The 18,559-nt window shown below is 42.2% G+C and overlaps 1 protein-coding gene across 2 annotated transcripts; it reads left to right on the forward strand.

Annotated features, from left to right (window-relative positions):
* Positions 1-1,164: 1,164 nt before the first annotated feature.
* SLC9B2 (solute carrier family 9 member B2) lies at positions 1,165-18,543 on the forward strand. Of its 2 annotated transcripts, XM_072335585.1 has the most exons (13): positions 1,385-1,520; positions 3,019-3,115; positions 4,443-4,626; positions 5,732-5,902; positions 7,954-8,096; positions 9,748-9,875; positions 10,751-10,926; positions 11,463-11,569; positions 12,643-12,792; positions 14,945-15,053; positions 15,250-15,386; positions 16,323-16,384; positions 16,468-17,639. In XM_072335585.1, the coding sequence occupies exons 2-13, from the start codon at positions 3,029-3,031 to the stop codon at positions 16,511-16,513; spliced, it is 1,500 nt and encodes a 499-aa protein (XP_072191686.1). In that variant the 5' UTR covers positions 1,385-1,520; positions 3,019-3,028; the 3' UTR covers positions 16,514-17,639. The 2 variants fall into 2 exon arrangements, with proteins under 2 accessions (XP_072191685.1, XP_072191686.1); XM_072335584.1 differs by having other exon boundaries at positions 1,165-1,520; positions 16,323-18,543.
* The last annotated feature ends 16 nt before the right edge of the window (positions 18,544-18,559 follow it).

Raw genomic sequence — 18,559 nt, forward strand, 5'->3', positions numbered from 1 at the left:
CAACCGCAGCCTAACCAGTGGCCTATCTCTTAAAAAACAACCACAAAACAATACCACAACAACAAACCTCTGCTAAATCATATCCCTGAGTACCACATCCAAGCGGCTCTTAAACACATCCAGGGATGGCGATTCAACCACCTCCTTGGGGAGCCCATTCCAGTACCTAACCACCCTTTCTGTAAAGAAGTTCTTTCTAATATCCAACCTAAACTTGCCCTGGCGCAACTTGAGGCCATTTCCCCTCGTCCTGTCACAAGTCAGTAGTGAGAATAGACCTGCCCCACTCTCACTGTAAGAACCTTTCAGGTACTGGAAGACAGCAATAAGGTCTCCCCTCAGCCTCCTCTTCCTCAGACTAAACAGCCCCAGCTTCCTTAGTCTCTCCTCATAGGGCTGATTCTCCAAGCCCTTAACAAGCCTCGTTGCCCTTCTCTGGACCTGCTCCAGTACCTCCATGTCCTTCTTGTGTCCTTCTTATAATTTACTTGCTGCATGTAGAACTTCAATAGATAATATTTCTAAGCTCACTGGTGACTGTAATACACTGACAGTACCCAAAAAAGTTGTTTAGCCAAAACTCTCCTGCAAGAAAAGGAGATACCATCCACTTTCTACACTGCACTTAAAGCACAGATATGGGCATTTTTCAGTGCAGCTGGTGGTCATAAAACAAGAACAGCCGTAACAACACCAACAAAGACCCAGATTGCTGTCTCTTGTGTGCTGTATGGCTGTGCTAACAGCCAGAAGTCTGAAATGTGCCTCAACATCTCCAGTGTTTTCAAGCAGGCTCATTGGCCTGATAAGGAGGAATTTGACTCCAGATTTTAGGTCAAGATTTCATTTTGGGAGGGCTGGGTGTAAATGAGGATTTAACCCTCATTTGGAGTCCTGCAAAATTTAATCTGGTCAAAAAAAACAAAACAAAACAAAAAGCAACAACCCGAAACCATTTTTGTGGTCAGCCTCGTTCTATGTAACGCTGCTGGGAGTTGAGGAGCAACGTGATGCAATCGCAGCTGCTTCCACACACCCCGGTGTGAGAGTGCGCGACTCAGCAACATGAAGGCAGAAGGGCTGCCTCGTTGCCCCGTGCACTCACAGATGAGAAGATGCACCTGATGCATCTTCACGAGACAAATGTTTGCAGCGGTAGCGCCGCACACGTGCAAACGCGTTGATTCTCTCGCTCTCCCCCGTGCAATTCCTCCCCTTGTTCTTCCGCGCTGTGGGCTCGGGGCTGGTGCACGGCTCGGACGGACCTGCCGCCTGGCGTGCCGAGCACTGGGGGAGAAGATAGCACCCGTGAGGCCTTTCGGGAGCCCGACTGCAGCGAGAGGCTTTGGTGGTGCGGTCGTGGATAGAAGACGGATCGTGTGGTAACGGCACGGGAGGAGGAGCCAGAGCTGGCACCGGGCTGCTCCTGCTGCCGGGCGTGGTTGAGCACATCGCCATCTCGGCGTGTTGGAGAGGCTGCTCGGGCACATGGGCTCGCTCTGATGCCCGCCGTTGCACAGGTAAATGCCCGCTGTCCCGGCTGCAGCGCGACGGGAGAGGTGGGGGCCGCGCGGGGAGGAAGCGCGTGGGGGAGGCGGGGAAGGAGGTTGCATCAGGGCTTGCTGACGCTTTCTGGGTGATGGGTGGGTGGTTGCGGCTGTCGCTTTGCTTTAACGCTGACCGTTAGCGGCTCTGGCTGAGCTTGCGGCGCTTCGTTTGCGTTGCCTCCCGTACGGTGCGTGCACGAAGTAAGTGTTGACTGTCACCAGGGCAATGCAGCTAAAAATATCGGGCAGCACATGCCGCCTGTCAGTCACCTTCGGAGCTCTGCTTTCCCTCTCTTTCTTATTCCTTCCTATTCAAAACAAGCAAGATGAGAGGATCTAATAGCAGCTGTAATGAAAAAGCCTTTCTTCTTGCGTGCTGAGGGAAGTATATTTCAGAGGGTCGTAGTGACATAAGCACATTATTGGCTGGTTTCCACAGCGTGGGCCTTGACAATGGAGTGTGAATGCTGCTCCACCTTTCTTCAGTCCACCTGTTTGAGTTTGCAAAGGCGCTGTCTGGAGGAAACTTATAAAACAAAACCCTACAAAACAAAAACTAAGGCCGAAGGTCTGTCACACAACAAACAAGGGCAGGCTCACGCTGCCCAAGACATTAATTCCTACCTTGGAAAAATCCCTGCTGAGCAGATCTCCTTGCTCAGTCTTTCCTTTCCTTTACTCTGCTGTAAACAGTGCGTGCTGGCCCTGAAGTTGTTGTGAGGTGGGCTTCTCTTCCTCATACATATCGGTTTGTTTCATATCAACAGATATCTGACCCCAAGAATTGGGATAATCTCCTATGCAAATGTGAATGAGAACAATCTCTTTATCCCTTACCCATCCAACACACGCGTCTTTCAGAATTAAAGTGATGTACAAATGCTGTGGGGAGAGATAACGAACCATTACACCAGAACACGCTGAAACTGCCCTTCTATATTCTTTCCCTATGCATTAGCTGTGTCTCAAGCCAGTTACATTCCAGAACAGCTCAAGCAAATTCAACCAAGTGTTCTAACAGCCCCTGCCTTTGTTCAAGGCATCAATCTTTGACAGATCTCGAAGATATTATAAACTGAAGGTTTGGTAATTGTGAGAATCAGGGCTCTGACTTGCTTCCAGCAATTCAACAAGGAGGGAATTTTTTGGTTCAAACGCTTTGGCACAACTTGAGTGGCTTATGGGGCCTGAGAAATGTACTTAATACTTTTAGCACTGAAGTGTGGCTGGCGGAGTTACTGTGACAAAGAATGCGAGCAACTCTCGTTCTTTGGTAATGTGCATGCAACTCTTAGATGCTGTGTTTTGTCTTATATATAGCATACGCGGGCATGTGGAGGATGTTAAATTCCAAATAGGGCTCTGAGGGCTTTTTCACATTAATATTAATATAATATTGCAGGAAAGTGTTGCCTCTGGAAAGTGCTATCATCTGTTTCTCTAACTTTTCTACCTCTGTTGTGTTCATTAGCTTTGCCACAATGGTGAAGGAAGATCCGGTGAATGAAGATTCTGAACCGTCAGTATGTGAGAGAAATGGCATGATTCCCATGCATGAGAAAAGGGAGGTAATTAATTAGCACTTTAAATTACAGTTTTATGTAGAAGAATCCTCCTCTTTCCCTTTTCTTGCTGCGTCGGTCAAAATGCTGAACAGAATGCAGGGAGAAATTTCCTCTGCGAGTGTTTGTTGTAATTGACAAACATTCTGTTTTAAGAACCTTGTTCAGTTAGATTGCTGGAAATCACTGGCTGTAACTTCAGCTTGAAATGAAAAATCAGTCAGTTCAGGTTTCACAGCAAGCTGTGACTTGGACTGGATGATCTTTTAGGTCTTTTCCAACCTTGATGATTCTATGAAGAGAATTAAATACTTCTCTGCTTTCGCACTGTGCCTGTCAGACCGCTTGCTGAAAGTAATTCATGTACCTCTACCCTTTTTTCATCTAATACGTATTTTAAAGGCACAGTTTTAAATTCCACATGCACGTTTGTGATGTTGACTTTTATAGCTTTAAAAAAGACTTGCAGCAAATGCAAGAATAAAATTGTTCTTACTCTAAAGTTAAGCATATGATACTGACTGTAAAGGTAAGTACTTTGTGGTGTATCTATCTATCTATATATATAGGAAGCTGGTAATGACAGGATAAGGAAACCAAGTAATCCCATGCTTGAATGCTCACGGTATTTGATGTTCCAACTGTGACTATGAGTAAGGGATATATATATATACATATAAATATGTATAAGACAGAAAAATAATGGGAAATGTGGAACTGCGTCTGGATGAGGGCCAAACCACAGCATGGGCAAGAATTCCATGTCCGCACTGTGACAACGGGCTGGCACAGAGATGAATAATTATAAAGGAAGATAGATGATTAATTTCTCAGAAATAAGGACCCTCAAGCGAAGTAAGACGCATATCCAAAAATGGTCAAAAAGCATATTGGTTATGAATATGGATGTGTAGATGAATCAATATAAAAGAGCAGCTTTAACAAACTCTGTGCCTCGAGAAACAATTATTCAAGAAAGAATCTGCCAGGGTAGCATTTCTTCTTCTCTACCTTGACTTACAAGCTTGAGCCTTCCAGCTATGGATCGCGTGAGTAATGTTTGCTCTGCCATCTGTGTTGTGTCTTTCATTTTGCTGTAAAAGTGGGTTTCATTATGTTGGTTCAAGGCTTTGTAACAGAAGTTAATTACAAGTTATATTAAAGATACTGCCTCACTTGGATGATGCTAATTGTTAACTTTATTGTAGAATCCAGTGTTGTCCTTCAGTAGACAGGGTGCATCCAGCATATCACAACTGATTGCAGATATGTTGCATGCCTCTGTGAATGCATACAGAGCCACTGCTGAGGCAGTTTAATTGTTTTCATTTAGGAGGAGTCAACAGTAGATGCCAAAGGTACTGATGGGAATGTACAAACAGAAGAAACTGCTCTCTTGAATCACTCAGCTCAGCAGCCTCCAGAACCGATATCAGAGTCCTCAACACCTGCAGGAACATGGAGGCAAATATTTGCTTGTCCTCCTCAGGGTTTACTGTCTCGAATAGTAACAAATGGTAAGTAAGAAAAGGATGATGCAAAATGTTTAGTTAAACTCAGTAGAAGGAAGACTTCTAATTCTCATGGTTTTGATGTGAATATTTTGGGATGGTTATAGAGAGTGCATTTTCCACAAACTAAATGGCTTTCTGGTGAATTAAGGCAACAAAAGTGAGACTTTGCAGAAATACCTTCTTCTGTATCCTAGGTTTGCAAAGCCAAGAATCATAAATCCAAGGCAAACGGACTCATTCTGTTTAATATTTGCCCTGCGCTTTAAGCTCCCAGAACAGAATGCCCAGCTAACTGGTTATTTCAGGCTTTCCCAAACAGAAGATATTTTTTGTGGCTTTGCTTCCATAGCCTCTATTCTCTCTCACTTGTGATTCTTAGGGATTATGTTTGGAAAACTAACAGTCTACAACCATTCTCAAATAAGATACAGAAAATCCACTCTGAAAATGCAATGTATTTTCATATGATTGCAAAAAGGGGAATTTATTCAACAAGTTCTTCTGCCTTTGTCTATTCATGCCTGTTCTTGCTGTGTTACTGTAGGAACAGATTTGGGAAACTGGGAAGAGTATACTATTTTCACCTATTTTATAATATTTTCAGATAATATTTTTGTAATACTTTTCAGGACCTTTCTCTCTGTGTTATCCTTCTTTGTTTACCTTCTTAATTGATACTACCTTAGGCAGCCCAGAGACGTGACCTTCAGATTTTTGTTTCTCAGGGATGACAATGCGTTACACAAACATATCTAGCCAAAACACTGAGACATTAATTCCTTTAGAAATGAGAACAGAACTGCAGTCATTAGCTCAAAGACATACCAGGCTGTACGACAGCAGGTTCTGCTGCAGTTTTTACTTAGCTGAAGGAAGACAGCACAAATGCACAGTGAGCGTTGGTGAAAATCTTTGCGTTAAGACTGGGACCTGTTAAGTGCTTTCCACAGTGCTCTAAGGTTTACTCAGTCTTTTTTGGTCCCTAATGACTTTCCTGTTACCATTCTCTAAAGTGTCTTAGTGTCTTTAGGAAATGTGACCTAATACTGAAATCAGTTCACTATTGATTAGAAATGATTAAATATTAATATTTCTTGTCTCGTTCCAGTTGCAGCTGTGGTCCTGATATGGGCTGTGGTTTGGTCCATCACTGGGCCTGAATGTCTCCCAGGTGGAAACCTGTTTGGGATTTTGTGTCTTTATTTTTTTGCTGTCGTTGGAGGTAAAATTTTTGGACTCATTAAAATAGGAACACTGCCGCCCCTCCCTGCTCTTCTGGGTAAGATGCCCTTCCTTCTTTTCTTCCTGTGTGGCTGTTGTATTTTAACAGTCAGGGGATACCTGCAGATTAGTTATGTTTGGATTAGGAACGTGCCTACTTCGTAATGCCCAAATCTGTCACTTTTTCATGTGATTTGTTTGCGGTCCTTGTGGAGAAGGTAGAAAACTCCCCCAGACTAGCACAGGTGAAACTAACCTATATGTAACTAAGGCTCCTCCTCCCCTTAGTTCCTTTGGCTGTCATCAGTATGATATTATGATGTACTGTGATGCTGAAAAAGGTGGTCTCTTTGTTATGCTGAGTCTGTACATGAATAGAGCTGTTGATACAAATTAAAACTTCGTGGCAGAACAAGCTGCAAATGCCTCCTGTAGTGCCTTGAAGTGATAAATAACCTGCTTACTGCGGTGGCTCACAGTGGGCGCTCTGACAGAGGGGTCAGGTGGCTTTGTTTGCAGCACCATTCGGGCAGTGTGCGTGTTCACCTACTGCCTGGTTCCACAGCTGAGAACAGATTCAAACAAGAGGGAGGGAAGTTTTGCGTATAGCGTGTCTGCCCACAGTAACACAGGCTTTATAAGCAGGGCCCTGACTAAGTAAGCACCTTTAAAAAAAAATAAATTAGTAGAATCATTTAATGGCTTGAGTTGGAAGGGACCTCAACTGCCATCCCTGGCAGAGTTCAAGAGGCATCTGGGTGAGGAGCTACGAGATATGGTTGAGTGGCATGTGGTAGTGGGCGGTTGGACTAGATGATCTTGTAGGTCCTTTCCAACCTTGTGATTCTATGGTTCTAAGGACACAGCTACAGAAACAGCCACATATTATATTATAGGTACGCTTTGCAAGGAGGTTCTGCAGGCAACGTGGAGCAGAATGATGAGGGTATCTTTTAAGGTGGTGCATTTTTTTCTCAGTTAAGCAGTCTTCTACATCTGGGCTGATTCAGTCGATGGGTGTCATGCACAAAAAAAGAAGTGCAAAGAGCCACATGATCATTATGCTAGCCTGTTAGAAATGTCACAAGGTACTGAAGACTAATTATGCCCCTTATTTTATTTCTTTTTTTTCCTATTTTTTTCTTTTTTTTCCGGGAAGGGGTGGGAAGAACAGCGTCCAAAAGATCAGTGTGTTACAGGATGAACCAACTCTGCAGCCAAGGCTTACAGGCAAACACAGCAAGCTGTGAGCAACCACAGCATAGTATTTGCTTTTCATCTTTTTTGGTTTCTGGTTTATTGACATGGTTAGTATGAAATTACACTACAAAAAAAAAAAAAAAAGTGTCTTTGAATCACGGGGGACCTACAGTGAGTCTTTACAGAACTATATTTACTGTTTCCATACTTCTCCATATCTTTCCAGAGATCCAGTTCTGACAGCTTTGCAGGAAGTCTCCAATTAAGCTGCTTTGCTAATATTTGCAGAAGGTTGGATCTTAGAAGTAGCTCAAATAGAGGATAAGAGCAGGTTCCTGTTGCTTTCTCCTGTTTTCTCCCTTGCGCAGAAGCTGAATTGCCTGAGCATTCTAAGATCTCCAAGTTAGGCCACGACTGGCTGATCTAGATTAGATGTTCCAGTGAACTCAGCGTTATGGCTCCTGTGATACCTGTGTTTCAGACAGGATTTCTTTTTAAACAGTTTCCAACATATGAGAGGAATACATGTTAGGTTACACTCTTCTTTTCCATGTTTAAAATAAAAAAAGCAAGGAACATATCTTTAAAGGTCCAGAGATGGTTTTGTTTATGGTAAGCATGACCTGCATGTGGTGAATGAAGTAGAATTCTGTTATCTCTTGCCTGAATTGTGTTTCAGCACCATCGGTGCTCATCAGTGACCTGGTGTGTTGTAGACCTCTTCCATTGCTTTGAACATGTTCGTCTTCTCACATTCCCATCTTTAAAACAAGGCTAATGATACAGATCAGAAACTGTTTTGTTGTCTCTTAGAGATACATCTGATTGTGCCAGTTTTTAAAATTCAGGATAAACTTTTACCTCAGTCGAATACATCATTTGACTGCAGTTTGTTTGCTTGCATTTAAGGGATGCTACTTGCTGGTTTCCTCATCCGAAATACCCCATTTGTTAGTGACATCATCCAGATAAACCCGCACTGGTCTGCAGCACTGAGGAATATTGCTCTTTCAATTATACTGACCCGGGCAGGACTTGGTTTGGACCCAAAGGTATGGCACCAGCTACTTCTCTAAGGCGAAGTGTAACATTGATTCTGCTAAAAGATCCTCCTTATCTTAAAGAAATGTACTGAATTTTGAGAGCGGGTTGCATGAGGACATGCATTCTATCAGGAAGAGTTTATACTACCTAGCAAAGTCCCTGTCAGTTTACTGTGGCATACTAAAACAAGTAAGGAGGGGAATCGCTATCCCAGAAGGAGAGTGCTGTTTATGCTGGCACAAATCATACAAGCACACAAAAATACTCTTCATCTTTTTTTGCAATTTTATTTTCTTATTTTCTTTTTTTTTAGTCATTTTAGGTTTTATGTAAATGTGTTAATTCTAAAGGTGATTCTGGCTGCACTACAGAGGCAGCGCTTCACGTCACTATGAAGCCCAAAATGCTTCTGTGAACAGAATAGTTTTCTGTGGAACTTCACATTCCCTAAATTAATAACTGTAATGTTTGCTAGATCAAAACCAGCTGTCTGAAATAAAGCTGTACCGTATATACTGACTCCTGTCTAAGTGACTGTTTAAAGCTTATATAAAATTTAGCTAGTTCAGGTCAACAGAGCTGATTTTTTTTACCCAAGATGGAAATGAGTTTCCCATTTTCAGATATGTAGGAAAATGGGTTTTGTCATTCTTGAAAAACTAATTTTTCCTAAGTCTACTATTTGTCCTTGTTATGAAGATATTGGTGCTTGTATTAGCACAGCTGGTGCATTGTGCCTGGTTTTCTTTCTATTCCACATCCTTTTTTGGCCAAAGGAACTTCATCGTTGTCTCATTTGTCTCCCATGTGGCAATCCAAACTGTCATTTGGACTCCATATGTAGCAGCGCTTTGATGTGCTTACAACTGTTCCTTGTGTTGCTGAAGCTGTGAAGACAGATGCCAGTTTCTCTAAGTGATTCTCAGCCCTAATTATGCTGGGATAAACAGCGCTTGTTAAAAATTGCAACTTGCTGTTTTATCCATATCAAAATTAGGGACTTGTCCTAGCAGAGTCCTGTTTGTGAGGGACTACTGAAAGCTGCTTTTACAAGCAAATACTCTCTTTTAGTGAAGTTTCTGGATAGAAGTTACAGAGCCAGGTAGAGTTTAATCTACTCTGGATACCAACCGAGAGACAGCTCAAAGGAATGCATGGCTTTTTTTTCTCCAATTCTATGTAGCTTTACAAATTCTCCTGATTTGCTGAGACTTTGAAATCACTTCTGGGTTGCTTATGCAACTTGTGGGATGGTAGCAAAAAACTTCTGTGGACAGTGAACATTACCTCAGGCAACTGTGGGTGAGACAGCTGTGGTAAGAGTGCACTTTTCAAATGAACTATAGTGGCTCCAGCCACTCCAGAGCTGTTTGCTCTGCACAAGAAGCCAAAGAGAATCCCTCTACCCCTCCTTCCTCCAGTGTGTGGGAACCTCATTAAACACAGATTCGTTGGGTTTCACTGCCACACATGCAATTTTATATCCAAATCCGCTTCTGCTTGGGCCTATTTCTGGCATAAGCCATGTAAAACTGTCATATCCTGTACTGCAACTTAGGGGGAATTATTGTAATAAATGATGTCAGGTCATAAAAGTTATTGCTCTCTGTGAAGCCAGAGGTACAGATATTAATGGCTGAATTTGCTTTTATGTTGTAGGCTCTTAAGAAGCTCAAAGCAGTCTGCTTACGGCTTTCTTTTGGACCATGCCTCTCAGAAACATGCACAGCTGCTGTTTTTGCCTTTTTGCTCATGCGTTTGCCATGGCAGTGGGGATTTATATTAGGGTAATGTGCTGTCTTTTCTCCTATATGACTTTTTTTTGCAACAGCTAGATGATCCAAATGCAGTTAGTTCTCTGCCAAGCAGACACCTTAGTTTTGTCAGTTAGGAAGCTGTTCTTAGCCCCTGTGGTTGTTTGCTTACCATTCATGTCTGGCTCTGTGGCTAATTTAAAGGTCACATTTCCAGACGCAGAGAAGTACTTGCATCATTACTCTTCTCTGGTTGTGATCTGGGCACTTACAGAAGGAAGAAAGATGGTGCAATCCCTGGGTCTTTAGCCACAAGGCAGGGGGCTTTTGGGGACAGAAAATGATACCACAAGTTTGTGCTGGAATGCAGAATTTTGCCTTTGATAAATTGATATAGAGCAGTCTTCCTGCCACAAGTTGAAGACAAGGACATGGTATGTTACATTGTGGAGTAATATCCTTGAAGAGGAAACTTTTACCATCTGGGTTCTGTCTGAATTGGTGGACTCAGTCCAGGCTGTACACTAGAAGGAGATAAATGAACTTCTCTCCTGCCACATGCTGAATTTTGAGAATGAACTCACAAGTCGTGAGCATCTAGACCAGGTTCCTAAAGTGGACAACCAAGGCACATAAGGGAGAACTGGCTTGCAGTGTAGAGTCATGTCTTTAGAGTCATGGAGTCCTTGATATTGAATATTATTGAGGTGAACAGGAAGTATGAGGTAATTGTGAATCTGCATGTGAATATCCCTGCTTGTAATTAGCAAGGAGAGGTAAGGATGATATTTTATGTGAAGGTCTGTGTCCTTAAAATTTAGTAGAAAAGCAATCATAATGTTTTGAAGCTTTTTAATTAAGCATTTAGTGCTTGCTTTTTAAGAGAGGCTGAAACCCTATGCTTTCAGTTTTGTTCTAGGTGCAGTCTCTCCTGCTGTTGTGGTTCCCTCCATGCTGATCTTACAAGCTGGGGGATATGGAGTGGAGAAAGGTGTCCCAACTTTGCTGATGGCAGCTGGAAGCATTGACGACATTCTGGCTATTACAGGCTTCAACACTTGCCTTGGGATGGCTTTCTCTTCTGGTATGCTAGTTAATCTGTAGGAGGTGACAACCAGCACAAACTGTGATATTTTGAGGAATATATGCCTTGTTATGATTGACTGGTTTGTATCTTAATGACAGCTCCTCCTGAGATTTATATATGGAGTTGAGTACAGATAGAGAGATTACCCATGATCAAAAGTGTTGGTGTAACTTCATCTACTCTGAGGTGTGGGTCACAGCTTTCAGAGAACAGTTTTATTTTTCCCATGACTGCCAACTCTGGCCTCCATGTGCCCAGTATGAGTGGTCTCAAATATCCCTGGGTCTGACAGTGCTCTAGCAGTGGTATTTTCTCTGGCTACTTTGGCACACTTTCTTGGCATAAGCAAAGAGAGAAAGGTGCACTATCCAGTTCTTTCAGGCTGGTAGGTTCCCTCCGAACCCCTTCTCCTGTGTAATTTAGAGCGGATGCCATACTGGATTCATTCTTGTAGGTGTACAGCATGGTTTGTGAGTGAAGCCTAACCTTCTGCTGTAGGGTTAACTGAACACACTTCTCTTTTGACCGAGTAGGTTCCACTCTGTACAATGTGCTCCGAGGAGTGCTGGAGGTTGCTATTGGCATAGCAGCTGGTGGGATTCTGGGGATGTTTGTTCGGTATTTCCCAAGCCATGATCAGGTAAAAGAAAAACAACAAAAATTGTGTTATATAAAATACTCTTTGCTTATGAATGTTGTTTTTGTATTATTCCTTATCAAACTTCCTGTGGCACCTTTTGTGAGAAAGCAGTGTACAGCTCTAACAGCTTCTAGATTGCAAAGCCTACAAAGCAAGGAAGGGTTTTAAAGATGACTGCTTGTGTACTGCAACAATAACAGTGTATGATCACACAGTCTTTCCTGAGGGAGAGCCTGGAACCCAGTTCACAATCCTGCACCCTCTGGAGCTGGAGGGTGTTGGAAATGCTCACATGGAAAGGAAAAAGGATTAGTAGAATAATAATCAATTAAATTGATGCACAATGTATTTACCTCTACTTATTTTTAATCTTAAGCCTACTGGAAACATCTTAGAGATTTGCAGATCACAAGCTTGGGCATATTATCAACACTAATTAGGATGTTACTTCCACTAATAATTAAGCTTATATAAAGTTGTAGATGAATTTACTATCGAGGGTAACTACACAAACAGAATTGTAGAAGAAAACAGATACATTCTGTATACTGAAATCAATTTGGACAACAGCTATGGCCATCAGTGGCACCAAATTTTCTTATTAAATAACATGAACAGTGTGGCACAGAAATCAGTTGGTGACAAGGCATGGGAAACGATTACAGGGATACAACTGCTGTGAAACTGGATTTGTCCTTAAGAACATTTAGTGGCAACGATTTAACACCTCCTTGGATAAGCTCTAGGTCTTCACAGTACAGGTCCCGTTATCACAGAGTAGAAGCAGGAAGGTTAGATAGAATAGAGCATCATATTCCTTGTCATTCAAAAAGCATTTTGGCAGTGAGATTTTGGATGGGCAGAGGAAAACTAATGTTGAAGTTTCAGAATTAGAGTTTGCTAGGAATTAGTGTCCTGAAGAACTCCTTAACTCAACTGCGTAGTTCAAGTCTCAAACAAAAGATTCCTCCACAATGGTACCCTCCGTTACCTTCAGATTTGTAGATGTAAACGTTCTCCTCCATTTCCAAAAATAATTTCACTTTTTTGTTTGTTTCTTTGCTTTCTTGCAGGCATCTCTGCCATGGAAGAGATCGTATTTTGTACTTGGGCTGTCCATGTTTGCTGTTTTTGGCAGTGTCTGCTTCGGCTTCCCTGGATCAGGAGGGCTCTGCACGTTAGTCTTAGCTTTTATTGCCGGTGTGGGATGGTCTGATGAAAAGGTGAATGTTTACACACGCTGTACCAAAATTCCTTTGAATGCACAGCTTAGCAGAAGTTTGGATTTCCATCAGGAGAGGCAGTGGCCCATTTATGTAGATTCATGGGAAGTACAGATTACAAAAATAAATGTAGGACTTTTCTTCATCTTTAGTGTAACAGAAGGTTACCACATATGTGGATGAGGTTATACTGACAGTAAAATGCTCATGAGTTTCTCTCAGACATCAGTGCAGTGCCTTTTAAGTCCTGTTGAGGCTGGTTAATTGTCATGGCGCTTGATGAGGAATCTTTGTCCCAGCTCTGTGAGTCTCTGTAACCTTACACAGTCTTTCAAAGATAAGTTTTAATAATAGATGCCCAAATATAGTTGTGCTTCAATATCCTGAGCTTTTATTCCCTGTGGTTTTAGGGAGTGAAATGGAAAGCAGTAATCTACCATTTGATTGTCTTTCCCAAACCCTAGCAAGTATATTCTGCATAACTAGAGATCAGGGTGCCAATGCTAAGTGGTGATATAAAGCCATGCAGAAACCATACAGATTGTCTCTAAGCCACTTTCTTTTAGCTATGAAGTCTGTTCTTCTATTCTTACTATTTTTGCACTGCTGATTTTCTGCATCTTGGTATGTCTCACTGCCCCTTTTGATACCATCTGCGCTTAATATTTGAGGGCAACTTATCTTTCCATAGCTGCAGCCTTGCAATGTGCAGTAGGAGAAGGGGAGAAGAGGAGAAAGGAAAGGGGAACGGATATATTATTATCCTCATCTAGAACCTGACCTCAGTAGGATCTCAAGATTTGTTAAAATAACAAATAAGAAACCATGATTTCTATTTAAAATACTACATTGTTGTCCAGTTTTAAAGGAAGGGAAACTTGAGAGGTGAAGTAGTTAAGAACTTTACAGCTCATAAAACTCACCGTTGAAGGCTTTTAAGCCACTTCTGAAGGAGAGTCCTCACAAAAGCATATGCGGTCTGTAACTACTTAGTTTAAATTCTTTTGATCAGTATGTGAGGCTGCATGATGATGATTTCAAATGCCTTAGCTCTTTTTATCAGAGGCAGCCAGAGATCTGCTTACTGAATACTCAGTTTTACCAAGAATTTCCTGCTAAGCCTCACAAAGGCCACTGAAGCTGTCTGTGGTGGAGGTGAACAAATAGAATCAGCGGAGAACAGGGAACACTGTACCTGTTGCTGAAGTAGTTAAATGGGCAGTAAGCAGTTGAAATAATGCTAATATATGTGAAAAGAATTGCTTTTTTTTTTTTCCTTCAAGAAAAGCAGAGTAAGTTAGCAGGGAGAAGTGAAGCAAATAAAGAAGTGAGTTTACAGGTCTTTGTGTTTCCCCTTCATTCACTCCAGGGTTACATAAGGTTTTGTATTGCAGTTATCTCCTCTGTTCTGTTGATGGAAGAGCCAGAGATGCTACCATGTTGAATGGTCAGTCCCAGAGGGAACGTGAGGGATGGGACACATCTGGGCCACACATCCTCACACACTGCAGCCTGCACATTCATCTGCTGTTGCAGGACCCACTTCATTTAAAAAGAGCTGTTAGAGATGCTACGTGTGCTTCTTCAACTAAGAGGAAGATTCCTGTTTACTTTGGCAGCGGGTTGTTTTAGGAAGAGTGCTAGGTGTAAAGTTCAAGCACAAAGAGAAAAGATAGCTTTGCAATCATATGAATGATCACAAAGAGACACTCAGCGTTTTGTTTTTTTACTAGTAAGGGATTTCAGGCTTACTCAGTCTGACTTCACTCCTGCTCATGTGGAGGTTTCCACCTGAGTGTGGTGCAATAGACATTACTGAAACCTTTCAGGGTCTGATTCTGCTCAAGTACAAATGAAGAAAGAAGCCTGAACGTGCGGCCCCCAAAAGTTAAGCAGTTTCATTGCAAAACCTTTGAAATAGTCTCTTTCTAAACAGTGATAATCAACCATGCTTTATTTTCCTTCTCTAGGCTACAGATTGCTTTAGTTTCAGATCAAAGTTCACCATAAATTAGGAGTCTGAACAACAATTCTGGAACATATTTATGATAAGTTTCCATTTTGTCCTTTGATTAATTAAATGTGTCTGTTTGGGTTGTTCTGTGTGTGTGAATTGATGGATTTTATTTTTCTTTAATTGTTACTATTGCAGAGGGAAGTAGAAAAAATTGTTGCTGTTGCTTGGAATATCTTTCAACCTTTTCTTTTTGGTTTGATTGGAGCAGAAGTATCTGTTACGTCTCTCAGGCCTGAAACTGTTGGTAAGATGTGTTACTTAGTTATCCAGTTTTATTTCTAGCTTCCAAAGAATCTCCAGAAAGAAACCTTAAGTAGAGCTGTACATGGCTGACAAAAGAACAACATACTGAAATGACTGTAAAGCTGTGATTTTAGAAGGCTTGTTCCCCTCAGGCACCTATGCACATAAATAGTAAGAAGTATTTGTCTTTGTTGCAGGGCTCTGTGTTGCTACACTAGGTATTGCCCTAGTTGTGCGAATCATTGCAACCTTCCTGATGGTGTGTTTTGCTGGCTTTAATTTCAAGGAGAAAGTATTTGTCTCATTGGCATGGATTCCCAAAGCCACTGTCCAGGTAAAACAGCCCATCATCGTTTTCATTCCAAGCTAGATGAATAGTCTTTAGCAAAGCTCTTCTTCGCTAGCACAGCCTTGAACAGGGAGAGAGATTGGGTCCCTGTTAACAGCAGAGTGCAGTATGTGGGCAGTTCATATTCTGAATTGCCCTGCCTTAAGTCTGCTTGAAAAGGGCATGGGGGACCTGCCATGTGAGGGTTCTTTGCATCCTGGGTCGTACTCTCAGTAATAATGGTGAATATACGTATAAGTGCTTTGTCACAGAATAGTTGTTTATCAGTTACAGCAGATTATTGTGCTTTTACATACAGATTTTGAGGACTCTCCAAGTTGAAAAGTGTTTCTAATACCACATAAAGTGTTCGCCAGCACAGTTGCACTTGAGGCTCAGAATGGGTTTTTATTTCGTGGTTGTTTTTATAATGGCTGGCCTGATGGGATTATTGCTAGAGAAGCCTCAGGCTGGTTGCATTCTTGCTCAGTGATTGTTACATCACTTGGACTTTGCCTCAAAAGCATGATTATTTGCAAGCAGAAGTTAATAATCGGCACACGCAAGGATTATTGCAACTAATCTTTGCGAAGCTACTATTCATCGACTGCTGTCAGGACACAGTCTGGAGGTATGGGATTTTAACAGCTCCAATGTGCAGGGTGCTGGCCTATTTCATTACATTAATTCCACGTTCTCCAGAAATGGATAACGTGTCAGCTAAGCCATGCTCCTCGCAGAAGGGAGACACTCAGATTAACTCAGTAGCCTAGGAAATTCAGCATAGCCAAGTGGAAATCGTTCATATAGGGCTGATAGAACCCTTACCTTTTATGTACTGCCTATGTTAAGCATAGACTGATGATTAGTCCCTTTTTTTTTTTTCCTGTTTCACTAAGAAAGATTACTTCCTCTGTTTCAGTGATCCTTTCTTTCCTATAGGCTGCAATAGGTTCCCTTGCCTTGGATACAGCAAGAAGTCATCAGAACCAGCAGCTGGAGAAGTATGGAATGAATGTACTAACAGTAGCTTTCTTGGCTATCTTGATCACTGCTCCCATTGGAGCCTTGGTTATTGGCTTGGCAGGGCCCAGACTTTTGCAGAAGGCTCAGACAAAACACGAGGAAAATGAGGAAGGAGCTGAGGCTGGAGAAGAGCCAGAGGACTGTGAGCCTTCGTAGGACAGGCACATACAGGAATGTGGTCCTTCAGCCCTTACGCTTCTGTTAAGTAAACATTTTATGTCTGTAACCTTTCTGGACAAAACCAAAACAAGTATTGGATATACTGCTATTTTAAAAGCAGATCTGGTGGTGTTTTACAAAATATTTTAATGTGTTGATGGTGCCTTAAGAGATGAACTAGGTAAACATGCAGCAAATAGGCTGACTGGGCAGTGAGTCATTCTGAAGTTAGCAGTCATCAGTTACTAAAAACACGTGGGTGTGAGGCCAGGGAGAGGATCAGAATTGTTCAGGCATGGAGTGGGTGATGAGGTGGACTTACAGAAGAAAATGGAGACTGATGTGATAGCTTCTTGATGGTTCAAACTGGGCTGTAAAATGACAAGTTCAACAGCTCAAAGAATGCAACTACTGAATTAGGACTATTGGTGCACAGTGAACAAATCCTGCCGCAGTCTGGTGGTTCCCTCTCCTTCCTCACTCAGCTTTGAAAACCTGCCTTTTTCCACTGCTGTTCTTTCACAGATCTCATGCATCCTTTGTACCTTCAAGGGACTGTCAGCTTTGGTCATGGCAGGAAGCAGCAAGCAATACTTATGTGCTGAAAGAGATGGACCCATGTGGGCTGTGGTAACAAAGGAGTACCTGATAAAAAGGACCGGGTTTGAAAAAAGGATGAAGGGGAGGCTGCAAGGACGGAGAGAAAGTTATATAGGATTGGGATGGCTGCTTCTTGGCGTGTGTACTTTGGCCTTAGTGCAACTCGATGTCAAGCAAGGGAAAGCCAGCTTGTCAGCTGCTGGGAGTGTGCGTGTGCTCTAGGACAGAGGAGCTCCCCTCGGATGGAACTTGCTGGTGTGGCAACGCCAAGGTAGCAACCAGTTGTTCCTTTCTTCCTCAGCTCCTTTAGGGAAACCTGACAGTAGTGACAGACCTCAAATCAGGATTTATGGGTCAACAGGTATCTCTTGTTCTAAGTTTATACTCATGTCTATGAAAATGCTATGGTCTGGTCCTTCACACATCTGCATTTCTTTAGCTGTAGCAAAATAAAACAGGTGTTTGCTAAAACCTATCAAGTTAATGCTCATTTTTCCAAGAGGTAAATGGCTGGGCTTGTTTTGGTTATCAGAGACCTCTTAAGAGTTGGCGAGGTGTTTTTACTCTGATCAATAGAGAAATAGAATTTAAATGAAGAGCTGGGGGAAAGCATCAGAGAGAGGCATGTTACAGAGGGAAAGGAGCCGCACCACAGCTTCCTCCAGAAAGAGCGACATGCTGTCACGAGGCAGACGTGAGCATGTACCCACCTCTTGTGTGGGTCTTTCCAGAAGCACAAGCTGTGTGCGGCTGCGGATCACAGCAATGACTGGCAACGCTCACCTGGAATCTCTTGCCAAAATATTTTACTGAAGGAGCAAGAAGTTCAAACGTGGTTTTTTGTGTGTTTTTCTTTGTTTTAATATTGATGCCTTCTGCACAGTTAGTACAGTACAGTACATATTTGATTTTTGCATATAACCTGTTACCTTTCTCTTCTTGACTTTCCAAAAGCTGGGAGCAAACCTTTGTTGAAGAAAACCCTGCTCTTGCCTTTAGCTTTGGTACCAGTTAGGGTTTAGCATTGCCTGTTACGGATGCTGTTTAATCTTTCTTGCTTTGTTACATTTTGGGTGAGTAAGTAGCCCTAAGTAGGTCATCCCCTGCTCTCTGAATCACGGAATCGGTGCAGCATCCTTCAGAAACTGAGTTTCATTTAGTTATTTTTAGATACACAGATTTGAGATCTAGGAGGACAGTGGCTGCCCGCAGAGTTCTACAGCACAGTTCATTGAGGTCGCTTTACAGAGTGCTGCTCAGAATGTATTTGATGTGTCCAGATATTTGGGTTTCTGTAATCATTATACAGTGCTATTTTAGCTCCTGTATTTTATTATGCAACGTGAAAATATCTTTAAAGGAAGACTGCGTGTACCTGTATTATTTGGAGTGCG

The sequence above is a fragment of the Excalfactoria chinensis genome, chromosome 4 (assembly GCF_039878825.1).
Source record: "Excalfactoria chinensis isolate bCotChi1 chromosome 4, bCotChi1.hap2, whole genome shotgun sequence".
NCBI lineage: Eukaryota > Metazoa > Chordata > Aves > Galliformes > Phasianidae > Excalfactoria > Excalfactoria chinensis.

Excerpts from the sequence above, each read along its gene's own strand:
- SLC9B2 (XM_072335584.1), top strand. The coding sequence starts at position 3,029 with ATGGTGAAGGAAGATCCGGTGAATGAAGATTCTGAACCGTCAGTATGT. Across the intron at positions 9,876-10,750 it reads CAGTGGGGATTTATATTAGG|TTTTGTTCTAGGTGCAGTCT; the intron begins GTAATGTGCTGT and ends CTATGCTTTCAG. Across the intron at positions 15,054-15,249 it reads TCTCAGGCCTGAAACTGTTG|GGCTCTGTGTTGCTACACTA; the intron begins GTAAGATGTGTT and ends TCTTTGTTGCAG.